Source organism: Actinia tenebrosa, unplaced genomic scaffold (genome assembly GCF_029948245.1).
Source record: "Actinia tenebrosa isolate PJP-AT-01 unplaced genomic scaffold, QUT_ActTen_1.0 PGA_scaffold14__42_contigs__length_11649687, whole genome shotgun sequence".
Taxonomy (NCBI): Eukaryota; Metazoa; Cnidaria; class Anthozoa; order Actiniaria; family Actiniidae; genus Actinia; species Actinia tenebrosa.
Genome location: NW_028292574.1, coordinates 863,043 through 879,508, shown reverse-complemented (window position 1 = coordinate 879,508; position 16,466 = coordinate 863,043). Strand labels below are relative to the sequence as shown.

The following is a 16,466-nucleotide window of genomic DNA, read 5'->3' as shown; positions in this document are numbered from 1 at the left end:
CGTCCTTTTTTCCCTGTTATTTTGAAATCAAAGTTTTGACTTAAACGATGAACCGTTGCTTGGGCAGCAGTTGTTCACAATGGCATTGAGTTTCCGTCCCTGCTGAATTGACCAAGGCGAAAGTAATAAATAGAAATATAAAAAAAGAAAGGATTTTCATTACAAATTTTATCACGCTTACAAGATTTTCTTTCATATATTCTGAATGCGCGTCAAAAGAAGTTTTCCTTATTAGGCTTCCGTTTTCAAAATTCGTTCCCACATGGTAGTTTTTTTCACTCAAAACTTGAACCGCAATTGTTTCTTTCATTTGCCTTCCCCATATTCCCCCTGCTACTCGTGATCCCATATCTTGTATCCCTGATACATCGCCAGTGTCTTCATGATGTACAATGGACCAAGAACTAAAGGGATAACGAACTGCGTATATCTCTGTCCAGTTTCCTATTTTCTTAAGGGACGCCAAATGAAGTCAAATCATTAATTTCCATATTAATTTTGGGTCATCTTGTCATAGAGTTTTTGCTTGTATTTCAGTTCTTCAAAGACAAAACTTTGTATGTCTGTTTCCACACAGCTTAAAATAAAAGTTAATGTCATTCGCTTGGAAAAGAGGTACTAGAACGTTTTGATCGAGTTCTATATAACCTCCCACAGAAAAACGCCCAGGACTGTTGTAACGTAACCATGGAAATTACGCACTTAATTGGGCAAATATTTTTGTTTTTGAAGTAAAACTATAAATGGATCATTTGGGAGAGGGTTTTAAAATTGGTTTAGATATCTGCTTCAAGTATTATGCCTTGGTAAAAGAGTACGATATTGGAAAAGGCATTAGTAGACCTGGTTTGTGCAATTGTGTTTTTAATAGGATTATCATTTGCAATATTAGGATAAATGCTTGAATAACAACTTGAATGAGAGTGCTATGCTTGGCTGAACATTGCCGGCGGAGATGGAATCAATTATAGTGTGTCTGTACCGTGTTGGTTCTATGATTTCTTTGTACGCGGAAAGGTTTCTGTACAGGTAGTTTTGGGTGATTGCATGCAATTGTTTGTTTGTTTCGCTGTAAATGCTTATGTCTATACCTGTGACCCGGTTGATTGTGTTGATTTCCTTGGTTGTGACCTGAAAACGTTCTTGTTTGCCTGCCCTGCTTATATCAGACTATTGGGATTCCTGTGACTTGCTTGTAGTTCTTTTGCTTGGGCTTTCTCACCAACACACAATGATGCACTTGTGTTGTGTAGGTGTGTGGGAGTGTTGTGTTGTGTTGTGTTGTGGGTGTTTGTTTGTGGTTGTGGTGTGGTTGTGGTTGTGTTGTGTTGTGTTGTGTTGTGGCTGTGTTGTGTTGTGTTGTGTTGTTGTATGTGTTTGTGTTGTGTATTGTTGTGGTTGTGTGTGTTGTGTAGGGTAGTTGGAGTGTTGTTTTGTGTTGTGTGGTGTGTTGTGTCTGTTGTGTTGTGTAGTTGTTGGTTGTGTCTGTGTCGTGTCGTGTCGTGTCGTGTCGTGGTGTCGTGTCGGTTCGTGTTGTGTCTTGTTGTGTGTGTGACGTGTTGTGCTGTGTTGTTCATTTGTCTTACTACTACTTGTTTGTTCTTAAATATATCTGCATCTTACCTTGCTCGTTTTTTAAAGTTGATTACTTTAGTACTTTAATAACGTTTTTTATTTGTTTGTTTGTTTTCATAATTTCTTGTAGTACATCATTATCCCTATTCGAATACAGTTTTTGAATTTTTTAGTTTCTTTGCTAAATCGGTGTCGTTTTCTAGTTCGTTAACTATAAATATTTACTATAAATATTTCGCTTGCAATAAATATTATTGAGTTAGTTTATAAGAAAGTTGTCAAACACCATGGTCGTAAGGTACGACACTGATCATTGAAGTGTACCGGCGTCAGGATATGTATGATAGTGTATAATACAGTAAAGTATTCGACTGAGAAAAACTGCAGTGAGTAAACATGGTATGTTTACAGTGAAATGTTCAAAAGTGATGCAATATATTTTGGCAAACATAAGAACTAAGTCAGATATTTATGAGAGCAATACAAAAGATATTTCAACTGTAACTTGATTGTTTTGCATAATGATTAAATTAGAGACTGAAGGGCTAGCAATGAGAGAAGTAACAGTTATAAAGAAGTGCCATCATTAAAAGGCATTTTGCCAAAGATATTAGTATATGAAAATTCTTCATGTTTCAAACAGCGAAAGCGAATAACAAAATGGAAATTAACCCACTGGAAATAATAATTGCTGCTAAACATGTTGACCCCAAAAATTCAACAATGAAAGATATTTTAGTTTTAATTGATAGGAGTACTAGTTGTAGTTGTTGATCAATATTAAATGAATATAAGTGCACCGGTTGAAAGTGATAATATGTAGATATATAGTTCCAATCTTCAGTAAAGAATTTAGTGGCATCCTTGATGCTGATATGGATTTGCACAATTATTACTTATTTTCATCAAGTTCAGCTCCATGTCTTGCATTTATTATTTTTATTTTTCATTACCTTCCTCAGTTGATTCAACACTAAAAAAATTCAATGAAAAATGGAGAGGCATTAAAAAAAAAATATATATATATATATATAATTTCCAATTCATGGAATTGGATAGAATCCTCATAGAAATAAGTTTCCAACCTGTTTATGTTGAAATTTCCTTGCATTTCTACTTCCTAGAACTAGAATTCAAACAACTTTTTAATTATGTCTACATGATTTTCTCATAGCCATGCAACTCACATTGCAAAGAATTATAGATGTTATATTCTCAATTTTATTTATGATTCGTATGAAATTCCCTTATACTCATGTGACATTAGCTTGGACATCATTATAGCATGAATTCCTAACTTCTATCTAAGGATCACGTCAATCCTTTGGTAAATATTTTGCCAACTTTTAATCGCATTACATGTGTAAAACTAGTAGACAGTGTTGCTGTTAACAGGTATTGTTGTCTATTTTGAAACAGTATAAATTATACAGAAGAAGACTTTGAAGACTTGCAAGTGTACAGAATTATCGATAGGAATATTGGGGAATCCTACAATTATGTTTTGTCCTCGAGATAAAATGTGCCAGTTTGTAAATAGTAAATGTAGTTCAGTGAGATTGACAGCAAGTAGCAATGACTCTGTTCTGCAACCGTGTTTGGATTGAATTGAATTTAGAGTTGTACAATCCATGAACGCAAAAATTTACTTGCAAATAACTGACAGTGATGTGAGAGTGTTTCACATAGCTTCTTGGAATATTGTAATCAGTGCAGTTGTGACCACAACTTCGTTATATAAATAAAATCGAGCTGAAACTGACAGTCCAATGATAATAATACCTAACCTTGTGCTAGCTTTCGATTCCTAAACTATTGACAAAGAGCATTTAACATAGAACACTACAAAAACTTCTATTCCAGACTGAAAATCATGTTATGTGAGACAGCTTTTTCAGTGCGTTGAATATTGATACGGCGAGAAAGGAAAAACAGTCAGAAATCAAGGCAAAGGAAGAGCAAAACAAGATGTAATTAACGGACAAGGTGGCAAAGGCTTCATGATTATTAAGATTAAAATTATCAAGGGGAAATAAGCTATCTATTAGTCGTTTCTGAATACATATTATGAATAACATTACTGTTGTTGCAGTAATGAAGAAGTTTAATGATCGCAGTGATAATCCTTGGAAAAGTAAACAGTTTGCCCATAACAAATTGCTGATGAAACCACAACTTCGCCAATAAATAAATGAAATGAAATAAAATAAAAAAGAGACTAAAGAATTTTAAATACAACCAAACTTTTGCTACCTGATGCGAACAGATCGTTAAGTGTCCATTCTAGCTTTTCTGCGATTTTTATATATTTTAGACATATCATATCCATATACCAGGTGCTGTGGTAATGGCGCGTCTTATCGAAAATTAATGCAAACCATTTCATGTTGTGCATAGAATCTCTTTTACAATTGTCAAAATAAATTTAACTTTGGTTTGATGTTTCAGATCATATATTGATCCAATCAACCCCATCATTATCATCCTGCGTGATCGTCTTGTTAATAAGAAAATGCAGAGTACATTTGTTGGATTCTACTCAGACTCATGCTTCAAGAAAACTAAAAGAAACTTGTCTTTGTTCCGGCTCTTTGCAACTCAGCCCGATTGATGCGCAAATATCGTAGATCACCAACTCATGAATCGATGGTTTTGTAAAGCGTTTTACTCAATGTTTACTTGTTGAGGTAAATTAGTAGATTACCCTTGATATAGCAGAGAAAGGAACTTCTAAAGTAGATATCTGGGAAGAAGCAAGTCCCTTTGTCTTGATAGGTAAATATATTTTTTCTTGAAGCTTTCCTCATCAGTGCTTGTGGCCAAACTCAATAGCCCTATCGCAATATCGTGGACAAATTACTGACCACACCAAACAACACTCTCACAATATTGAACTACTGTACCTTGGTTTTCCCCATACTTTTTCCTCAACTTTTCAAACTCAGCAATGATTTGTGTCTGATGGACGAATCTGTTTCGAGTCGATGCAGAAAATCACTTATGGCCGACATTTTTTTGTGTTGTTGGAACGGCCGAACGTTTTCGATACGATTTCCTATAATGTTACCGAAGCGTTCTTTTCAATGAATGATTGCAGAAGTGAAGTTACGGAGCTTTCGTATCGTAAGGAATTGTTTATCTTACAGAATATAAATAAACAGAGGTTTACCGAAAACATACACTTGAGATGTTTTGAATTGGACAATTGATGTTTAGTCGAAGTGTTATTAGCGCAATCGAGATTTAATCAGAACATCTTCTTCTACGAAATGTCTTTATTGGGACTTGGGCTTATTTTCGGGTTTATTAATCAATCCTTGTTTAGCAGAAGATGAACTAAACGACAAAACAAAAGAACGTGCAAGTTTGTCACCTAAAAAAATGGACGAAAGCAGGACTGTTTGAAGGTGTGAAAAGCCCGGGATTTAACTTTAGGGTTAATTGTTTGGATTGAATGTTTTGGTTTTCGTGAATGTTTGGGTTTCTTGTTTAAAAGAGGTCTTAAGTTAAGACTTAAAGGTTTATTATTTCGACTGCAGTAAAGAGGGATCATTTGGTATTGGCATGTTATCAGTTATTGTCATCGTTTCTTGTTTATTTGCATAGCAGATCCACTCAGTGTCGGGAGCATCAGTTGAAAGTAATCCTGATAAATACATAACAGCATGAAGAAAACGTAGTATTAGAATACCTAAAAAAGCATTCTTTTTTGCCAATATTGTAGGTATAGGCCGAGGAACTCACATCTGCTGGTATTAGAATATTAATCATAAATGCTGAGCTCAAAAAAGCCGCTAGCGCGGAGGGTCGAATGGAGATAGTCGAAACAATGTTACCCAAACAAAGCATTAAAGACAATAAGAGCTTAGAAATTAGTTAAGATTCTTTGTTTTTGCTGAAAGGCGGAGGTGTTCGTAGTCGTGTATGGGCACTATTTATATACCTTAATAAGCAAAAACTGAAAAAACTTTAAAACCAAATGATGCTCTTGTGGCAAGTTAAACAATCGAAGAGGCACTTCTACGTTCAATATCAGCAAAACATGCATGCGCTTACTCGTGATCAGAACCACCTTGCATAACGCACGGATAACGGAATCTGTGATGTTGTCGGGTTCATAGTTTCTGTTTTCTGTCCTCCTGCGGTGACCAACAAAACAATTAAACTTCGGTTTAAATTACTAGAGAGAAAGATTACCACGGAAACATGTGAGAACGGGGTTCAGGCAGAGAACCTTTTCAGCTCTTGTTAACGTCTATTCATGTACGCACCGCAGGCACTGAATGGATCAAAGCAATATTTGAAGCAAGAAAACCTACCGCATGAAACCCTTACCGCGATCAGTACTGAAGGACAAAATCTTTATATACGTACCGACACTCAAATGCCAAGAGGATTTGCTCACATGTGCTAAAGGGACTAGTGTATTTTGCCCTAAATCTGAAAAAGCTGGCATTTTCACAGAGCTGACTAATAATAAGTTAATTCAGACAATATGGATCATTCAGGAATACATAGCCTGCGGGCAAATTGTGCTAGAGGACGCTAGATCTGTTTTACCGTGGCTGTCGTGCTGAGAGAAATTTGCTTTGAGGTGCCGACCAAAAATTGATAAGATAAAACCGCTGCAGCCGGCGTTCAGTAAAGGCGAGGAAAACAAGTTTGAATCGATCCATTGCAAGGTATTTTAGGGATTTTCCTTCGCTTAGCAGAATGCTACTTGACTCGGTTAACTCAATAAGATATTATTTCTGTTTCGTCTATGATTTGCAAGTAACCACAATACTAGACGGCAATGTTTTGATCTGAGCCATTAAAACACTCGACGGTAATAAGTAAATAAACACGAAAGACGGACATTCGATGACCATTTAAACGAGATCGATGATCGCACGACAGTCGACTTGTCTAACGGAAATCGAGACGAATTACAGCCGTTATACGAACGAATAAAAATACATGGGTTTCTAGAAAACAGATTTTCAGATATTCCATGGTGTCATGACTTCAACGGAAGGCACCTGGAAAACGGATGTATTGAGCTAGTCACAGCGGCCGACCCCGATTCTAGACGCAATATATATAGGTGTATTGTTCTTGTTGACTACGAACGCACTGAGCGGTTGAGAACATCTCTTAAGAAAAGGAGCCAATAACCGACACAGTAATTACTCACAGTGGGTGGTTCAAGAGCTTCTGGAAAGAAATCAGAGGGGGGTGTCTTTATTTCAATAAATAAGATCCAACTCTTATAGCATCTCATCACCTTGTCTAAACTGTATTATCGACCCAATTCCAATTTTTCTCATTTTGGAAGAGGAAATTGCTTTTATAGATTTTTTATATTTAATTGGGTCGTCGTATATGGAACCCTAAAAGACAATTTGTATTTTCAACTTCGTAATTAAAGCTATGAAGATTAGCTTTTTTGGGCCGTTCTCTAGGATTTGGAGAGTAATATATCTCAGTCATTGCCAGTCAATTTCAACAGGTATTTATCGGCTGAGATGGCATTATTATCGCCAACAGATTTTTCACTCGACTCTGAAATCCTTGACGCTTCGATAACAACGATAAGTGTCAGTGGTCTCTGTCGAGAATAAAACTCACCACGGTCCATCACTTTTGTTTTCAAATTATGATAAATACTTCGTCAATCCCTCTTAGTAAACAAGAAACAAAATAAGTCCGCTAGAATACATGATAAATATCGCCTATTCATTAGAGGAATGATGAAATAAACCCTAGAGACAGAGCGCTCGCTCGCTTGCAGTATACAATTCCGAAGTACCGGAAGCACATAAAATGTTCTAATATATTTATTCAGCAGAGAAAAGTTTACTGAAAGGGCCAAGGTCCCTAGAATGCGATCAGTTGACAGGTGTATTGGTAAGGGAATTTCACTAACAATTTCACCTCGTGCGACAATGCGACGTATCAAGATTTCATCGCTTTGAGCTTTGCCGATGTAATTTAGAATCTGTTATCTCAAACGCTATGCAAATAAAAAGAATTAAACTTGAAGTGTACATGAATTCATTAGCGATAACACATCCACCAAGAAACAAAAAAGCGAGAATGAAAGTGTTTCACCAAATTAGTACGTGTTTAATTTTCGCCGTGGATTTTTCCTAGCGCGAATATGAGTCCCATTTCCTTGCTATCTCCTCATGTTTATAATCAGTTGCTTTACATTCAAACAAATACCCACACACATTAGAAAAACTCTGCGCACATTCTTATGATTTATTCATTTTCGGCTCGAGATTTGTCGGCAGAGCCCATATCAAATAGATATCAATAATGCCGACTTGTTTCAAAATTAGAGCGTGAGGAAAGAAGAGCCCATTTATCTTTATCATCGGCACACGTATTTTTTAACTATTATCATCAGTTATTAGTTTTAAGAGCGCTTTTATGATTCCCACCGCCAAGACTGATATATCTATCTATATATCTGTTGTTTATAACAAGATGTACAAATGTAACTATAAAACTCAGTCCAGGCACACTTAGAAATTAAAGCGCACTGCACCCACCACCGATCATTAAGCCTCTCTCGCGTTCCTGTAAGTAAACCGAGATTGAGATGGACTGCAGTGTAGTTCTATCAAGACGGATCTTTTTCATTAATTTTCTGTTTCTAGATTAATAATATTAATAATTACTGTTTTTAACAAGCGGTCCACGATAGGTTCTTTCCAAAAAAAAGAAAAAAAAAAGCTTTCGTAACACTAACACTAACACATAGTCGTAAACACCTACACAGACACACAGACACACATACGCGCGCACACACACACACACACACACAAACTACTGTTACGTTGAATAATACGCTGAACTCAAAGCATATGCTGATTTTCACCGGCCGGGAGCGTTTCTGATCGCATCGTAGAAGGGAAACAAAGATGCAGGGCATCACATGATTCCCAAGTCGGACCGCGCCTATGTGCAATGTATTCCAATATCAAATCACTTGTCGTTCTCTCCACAATACGATTTTTGCTTGAAGCACACATGGTCTGCAATGGTAACGTATTTAGTACGCTCCTAATTTTGAACATTTCCCCCCCGAAGCTAGGGTCTCAGTGTCGTGCTAGCGTCTCTAAGATAAATTTGATTTATCCAATGCCAAACTTCTTGTTTTGTTGTGTTCTCTTAGAAACATACATTACAGCGCATTTTAACCGCCACTCGCCGGTTGGTTCAGTTGGTTGAGCATCAAACTTTTGTGCGGGAAGTTGTTGTTCGAGTTCCACTCGAACCAACACTCAGTGTCTTAAAATACCTGAGGAGAAGGTGTTGCCTTTGTTATAACAACTACAAAAAATAAAGTGGCGGTCCCGTATCTCCTTTCTATACCCTCCCCCTGCAACGGAGGGACGTAAATGAACCATGCACCGAAGACGTAAAGAAACCCTGTCAGTGACCACCCTGAGTCTCTGGAGTTTACTAACGATTTATTAACGGGTTGATTGGGGGATGGGTATGGGGATTTTACGGGTTTGGAAATTGGTGGTCCATATGGAGATGTCGAAGGGAAAGGTAATGGATGATGGAAGATGGTAGTCCACATGGAGAAGGAAAAGGTAATTGATGATGGGAGGTAGTGGTCCACATGGAATGGTAGTCCACATGGAAAAGGGAAAGGCCATTGATGATGGGAGGTAGTGGTCCACATAGAGGAGGAAGAGGTCATTGATGCTTACACATGGTCCAGGACTCACCCCGAATCTCTAGTTGAAGGGTAACGAAATACGGACCCATGGCTTTAAATCACTTAGCAACCTACGCTGCTATAGATCAACTCCAAGCATACCTAATCCAATCCACCTTCGTATTCTTCATAGAACAACGGGAATAGTTTTTCAATGTGCCACAGAAAGTTGGGGAGAGTAATATAACATATCTTTCTCGAATTATGGATTCATATTGGCAGGGTACATTTCCAGACAACTTTCAGCTTTCTCATATTGTGGACAAGCTCACCCATGGTTGTGCAAACAGGGAGGAATGTAAACGTAAACTGATATCAAAATGCAAAGATTTAGCACTCAAAAACTGTTTGAAAATAACGAGACGATTTGAGGCTGCTGTTGACACTACTATTGGATGGCTCTGGTGATGCCCACATCAATGTATATATATTACACACTTGACGCAACCAGGAAATCACAAAGAAATGGATCGAAGAAAAGACATCAGTTCAGGCCCAAGGCACTGGCAAACATCAGCAACAAATCAGGCAAAAAAGCGCCAAGGGTGCCAAGGAGACTGCAATCATCGTCGCTATAGGTGTGCTAATAGACCTAATAATACAATACAATTATGATACAATATTTTTTATTTATACCATATACTATACTCCATGTAAAGCGTCTTTGATTATATCCACATATAAAAGGGCGCTATATAAATCATAGAGAACAAGAAAATGATTATATACATATATTTACAGATAGTATAGGTTACCTAGAGTAACTAAAAAGCTACACGAGATATCAACAGTAAGTCACCGATGAAACATGCGGATTCTGTGGCAAACAAGGGCGATCTTAACGAGATTGCCTACAGACAACGACAACGACAACGACAACGACAACGACAACGACAACGACAACGACAACGACAACGACAACGACAGCGACAGCGACAGCGACAGCGACAGCGACAGCGACAGCGACAGCGACAGCGACAGCGACAGCGACAGCGACAGCGACAGCGACAGCGACAGCGACAGCGACAGCGACAGCGACAGCGACAGCGACAGCGACGCGACAGCGACAGCGACAGCGACAGCGACAGCGACAGCGACAGCGACAGCGACAGCGACAGCGACAGCGACAGCGACAGCGACAGCGACAGCGACAGCGACAGCGACAGCGACAGCGACAGCGACAGCGACAGCGACAGCGACAGCGACAGCGACAGCGACAGCGACAGCGACAGCGACAGCGACAGCGACAGCGACAGCGACAGCGACAGCGACAGCGACAGCGACAGCGACAGCGACAGCGACAGCGACAGCGACAGCGACAGCGACAGCGACAGCGACAGCGACAGCGACAGCGACAGCGACAGCGACAGCGACACCGACAGCGACAGCGACAGCGACAGCGACAGCGACAGCGACAGCGACAGCGACAGCGACAGCGACAGCGACAGCGACAGCGACAGCGACAGCGACAGCGACAGCGACAGCGACAGCGACAGCGACAAGGACAACGATAATGAAATTGAGTCGTGCTTGCGTGTAAACGATCGTGAACATTGGATCGTTTGCGAAATGTGCAATAAAGATAGCTTGGGCGAGGTTGTTTAAACGTTTATATTTCATTACTGCGTGTCTATGAATCATAAGTTGTCTGAAAGGAAGCAAAGTAAGTTGGCAGAGTAGCAGAGTTTGGGACTATTTTACTAGCAAAATTCTGGTTTGACTAAAGCATATTTATGCTAGAAATAGAAGTGTTTGACCATGTTATATGCTGCGAAGCAATAAAGCATTTTAGATTTGAACATTAGCAGAAGGTTTTTTTTTTGAGTTAAACTTGCTTTAATGACTCGGTTAATCTGATATAACTTGGAAAAGCAAGAGGAAACTACTCTTGAGGTGTGGTTGTCGTACGTTAAGTGGAGTCTAAAATGACACCTAAGTCCTTGGCGGAGACAACAGGCTTCAAAGATTTGAACAAAGAGTAAAATGTTGGTGTGGAAGGCAGTCTACTCCTCATCTGCTGTCTCGTTCGGATCAGAAGGAGCTTGGTCTTGAAAAGGGGACAAACCAACGACGAAGACAAACGTCACCACGCTGTAGAGGTCATGCTACCTAATCAGGAACTAGAAGCAGTGTGTATGTGTATGTATGGTCCCACCCAGTGACGCCATTATCCGAGGAGTGTCTAGAGCAGATCTTCAAAGCTGTTAAACTATAGCAGGGGAAAATTAATAGGGGGAGTGCAACTCTCAATAAATCTTTGGTTCATCAGATAGCTAGGCTAAAAATAACAAGCTCGCTTGGATTGGTTGGTGGCTGTGACATCGTCTTTTCAAGATGCTGAATGCTTTTTTCGGCTTTATTCAATGAATTTTGGCTGGTAAATTCTTTTTTTAAGGACAATTTTACGAAAATATGTTTGAAAATATATGGATTCAACAACGAAACTTTAGTAATTACAACTCGTAGTGATCTAGGAAATTGATTTAAAAACTTGAATACTTGTACGCTACTGTCTTTAGTTTTCGGCGGTATCGGATTGTAAGATCTGAAATATAATTTTTATTTTTGATTTAGACTTCATTGCAAGACACTAAAGAATATCTACCAAGGCAAAAGAAATAAAGTACTGAGATTGATTATTGAAAATTACGAGATATTTTAAGAAAGAGTGAAATTATTTTTAGCGAAACTTCAGCAAATGGACAACCGACACTGGCATGGGGTTCACCAAGTCTTGAAATGTAAAATAATAAACTATGCGATAAAGGACGGCTTCAACGCTTTTTATTACAAAAAAAAAAAAAAAAAAAAAAAAAAAAGAAACAGTTTTCAAAACAACAAGTATTACCATGGAACATAAGGCTAGTCGGCGTTTCATAGTCCATGGTACATGGTATTTCATCAAAAGAAAAGCGTTTACCTCAAGGAAAGATCCAAGGCCAGTGTGTGGTACGTGGTCAGGCTTTCGTTGGTTTTCCGGGAAGTTTTTATGTCAGTTCTGCTTGAATATGAGCTGTGCTAACAATCTTCTTTCGTGTTTTTCAAAAGAAATTTTACTATAAATACATACTAGATTTGCATGTTCATTTCTTACAGATTAGAGAATCGGCAGTTTCCACAGTACGTTCGCTTTTGGCTATTCACTCCGAAGCATTCAAGACTTCTACGGATATTGTGGAATCGGAGTCTGAGGGTTTGAAAGCAAAAAGTGATAAAAAATATTCAAATTTGACGAATATAAAATTTTTAAAACACTTTCTTATTGATCTTGGAGTACTTTCGTGTCGATTTTTCTAGAAAGTAGACGTCAAAACAGAACATATTTTCCCCCGTCTTGGCTGTAGAGGTGCTTAGTAGCCTTTGGAAGTAATGAAGCTATTATTTGAAGATTTGATGTCAGTTCTCTAAGATCACTACGAGTTGAACATGGCCTTGCATAATGCAGTCTTATTTTTGAATCCATATATTTTAGATAGACGTTCAAAAAAGCTTAATTTTTTCCCATGAAATTGTCCATAAAAACAGAATTTAAGCAGTTGAAATTAATTCAATCAAGCCGCCGAAAAAAGCATTCAGCATCTTACGGACGACTTCACAGCCACCAACCAAGTAGGCGCGCAAGTTTTAGCTTAGCTAGCAATTTGATAAACCAGTGAAATAGATCGAGTTGCACTCTCCTATAGTAATTTTCCCCTGACTAGAGAAGTTAGTAACATCACCTGCACCAAAATTGCTACAAAAATGAGTTGTTACATCACAAAACCCAAGCCGAATGTGCCTGTATTCTTGGTATTGGATTCTTTAGAAGTTTGCATGAACTAGACACAAAGCGTACCCATGGACCCCAGCGCTAGCTATGTTGTTCACATTGCTCGATGTATCAGTAGGTATCACCTTCAGTATTTAGATTCACATTCAGTTCATTCAGTTCTTGTCAAAACTGCACTGGCATCTTAAGATTCAAGTGTTGGTTTCGTCAGTTTTTCCTGTTGGTATAGTTTATTTATTGTTACTGGACGAGTTTGACAGTTAGGCTGGAGTGGTTGGACGGTGTTTCTATCCCCACATACTCCACATATAAACATTTTCTTGTATTCTCTGCGGAATGTTTTGTTCATTACACCATAAATTATAGGGTTGATGGCAGTGGACGATAATCCACATATTGTGAACATCATGTATACCTGACGAGGTAGCGACTCCTCGCCTAATCCCAGGTCTATGATCTCGATGAAGAAAACTGGCATCCAGCATAATAAATATCCAAAAACAGTCGCGAATAACGTTTTAGTAATGCGAATTTCTTCGGCCGTAATGCTCTGAAATTGAAGTGCTCTTTCGGACCGTGGTTTGTGGAGATTCTTTCGATGCTTTCTCAGAGCGAAGAAGACTTTGAGATAGCAGATAAGTATTATAACCGTTGGTATTCCCATGAAGATCAACATCGTTGATATACTTCGCGCAAGCATTGGCTTCGGATAGCAGAAAAATTTTGCAGGTTGAAAAACAAAGATTTGTCCCACTATGATGTACGGTAACGGATAAATGGCAGCAATAATGTATGCAAAGAAAATGAACAGTTGTGTTTTTTTTTGAGTGAAAACCTTTCGATATAAGTTTTGATTGACAATACAGCAGTACCTATTAAAGGCCATGATCATGAGATTTTGAAGTGAGGTTATTCCGAGCCAGACTACTAGGTATCCCTGAACTTGGCAGCCAGTGAAGTTTGAAGGCCATTTTCCCGTGGCAAGTACAACAATAGACCACGGTGTACATAACAACGAAAAAGAAAAATCCGAGAAGGCCAAAGAGATGACAAAATAGTTTGGGATTGTACGAAGGGCTCGGTTCTTGTATACAATCCACAGTACCAATGAATTACCCAGGATTGCCGCGATAGATATACTTGTATAGATAAGGGTCTCTGTGATTACTAACGCTGGTTGTCTTGATCTCAAAGACTTAAAGGTGCTGGTGTTGATGTTTGGCAAGTGGGACATCATGACTATATCTAGTATATCTTGTGTACGCACTGCTTGCTACTGTCTGAATGACCGCTTCACAAACGTTTTAGTCGATTTGCTCTTTATATTTCATGGTGACGTAGTTTGTGCAAATATATAAATCAGATGGACAGAGAACGCCCTCAAAAGATAAGAAACCTTAACAAATAATGAGTTTTCGATGGCAATAAAAAGATAATTTTAAACTTTCTTTCGACTTATTGTTTAACCAATTCTCCCCGTTTGAATATTTTTGATCACGTTTGTTTCTTGTAAACAATAAATTCAAGTTTATTGCATCTTGTTCAGTCACATCAGCAGTCTTCAAAAGTCATATCCATAAGAAAAAGAAATAAATAAAGTTGATGAACACTGCACGTATTGTACTCAAGTGTCCAGATGGCTTTTAATTTACCATTGAAACTTTTATTTAAAATTACAAATTTCATTAACATTTATTTCTCGCTATATCTAAAATTGTAATCATTTGCTTAGCTGCGGTAGACCCTGCGGTAGCTGTTCGATGATTGGTTGGTTGGTTTGTTAATCGAAAGTCAATGTAAAGAAAAAGGAGTCTTTTTTAATAAATCCTTGATCTTCCGTCTTAAACATCCTTCAGTAATTAACATGATAAAGGTTAATTGCATAATAACGTGATAGGAAAGGTAGATTCCTAATTTAGCATATTCCTTAAAGTATAAACCAATCCTTTGCTAAATGACACTTCTCCTCAGTGTATTGTCCTTGTCCTCCTTTTTTTTTTGTTTTTTTTTTGCTTTGATTTTCCCACCTGCTCATCGAGGTTTGGGCACGCAAAGACGCTTTATTATTACTAGAAATTGAGAGATATTTAGATATTATTAAATTTCGTGTGTAAAAGCATGGAAAACTTGGATCACAGATAGCCCAAGCGAAGGCCGTGACACCATCAGGTTTAAAGTTCGAACGATTGAAATGTCGTTTTGTTTGAAAATATACTTCAATTAATTGCTTTAATTTTCAGTCGTATCAAGTTTTCAGTGGCGGATCCAAGATTTTGAAAAAGGAAAACGCAGGAAACGGTGGTAGGATTGCCTTCTCAAAGGGGGTTCCAATTTCATTCAACTGAGCGTAACATGATTAGTAGCTTCACAAGATTTTACAAAAGGGGGGTTCCATGGAGCCCACGGAACCACCCCAGACGATTCTGAGACTAATATTCTCTCATTTCTAATAGGCATTCTTTCTTTCCCAATTGTGAATCAATGTTTCGTGGAAACACTAATAGTCCATGGGCAGTGGCGCAGCAAGTTTTACTGAGCCTGTGGGTATGTGGATATATGAGGTTCCCCCCCCCCCCCCCCCCCCCCCCCCCGACCGAGACTTTGCTGCGTCGCCTTTTTACTTTCATGCATCGAGCCGTCACGGTGTAACTAGTCAAGAAGCTTTTCCTACCTCTTATGCACTCCGTGAAGATTATTTCATACCAAAGGTAATGACTCCTGCAGCTACGCATTGTAATGAGCGATGCATGCCTAGTAAAAATGATCACTTTCCCTAACTTTTTGCCATCTTGACCTGTGACCCCTGTTAATGGTTGATTTGGAATAGACATAACGTTATCTTACTACAGTTCCCAAAATGCTTTGAAACAATTTATTTACATTCTTATTGCCTCGAGAAGAGTAAGAACAAGCTGAACAATATTAAAACGCCGGTCATGTCATAAAACGTTACGTTTTATAAACAATTTAAAGGTGTGAAAACCGTGGTCTCTTTTTATGAATATTAATAAATAATAATTGTGTATTGGTAGACACCATGACGACCAGTGACAGTCAACTCATATCAAAGAATCGACCATTGATAGAAGCAATGTTAATTTTCACTACAGTAAATATGCAGAAAATGGAGTTCGCAGACCACAGGAATCCCAATAACCAATGACTTTGTGAGTATAGTACCGTAATGCTAAAAAAAAAAAAAAAAAAAAAAACCGTAATGCTATTCGAGTGAAAGCGGCAAACATTAAGTCGCAATTTCTTTTAATATTAATTAATTTCTTCGAATTGCTTTAATTTCTTTAAAAATTAAGATTAGAGAATCAAAATGTCTGAAATCGATGGAAACGATGAAATTCTGCCTGTGGGCTTCCTGTGTACATCATGTCCTGCAGTATGTTGTAG

General features: G+C 38.2%; 1 protein-coding gene and 1 long non-coding RNA gene across 2 annotated transcripts in view; both read right to left on the bottom strand.

Annotated features, from left to right (window-relative positions):
* Positions 1-4,713, bottom strand: part of LOC116298776 (uncharacterized) — a 231,119-nt gene extending 226,406 nt beyond the window's left edge. Inside the window, exon 1 of the long non-coding RNA XR_016119648.1 lies at positions 4,479-4,713. This is a non-coding gene — a long non-coding RNA (uncharacterized LOC116298776). The remainder of the gene's footprint in view (positions 1-4,478) is intronic.
* Positions 4,714-13,159: 8,446 nt separating this feature from the next.
* LOC116298772 (melatonin receptor type 1A-like) lies at positions 13,160-14,343 on the bottom strand. Its single transcript, XM_031707320.2, has one exon. The coding sequence runs from the start codon at positions 14,299-14,301 to the stop codon at positions 13,249-13,251; it is 1,053 nt and encodes a 350-aa protein (XP_031563180.2). The 5' UTR covers positions 14,302-14,343; the 3' UTR covers positions 13,160-13,248.
* Positions 14,344-16,466: the final 2,123 nt, after the last annotated feature.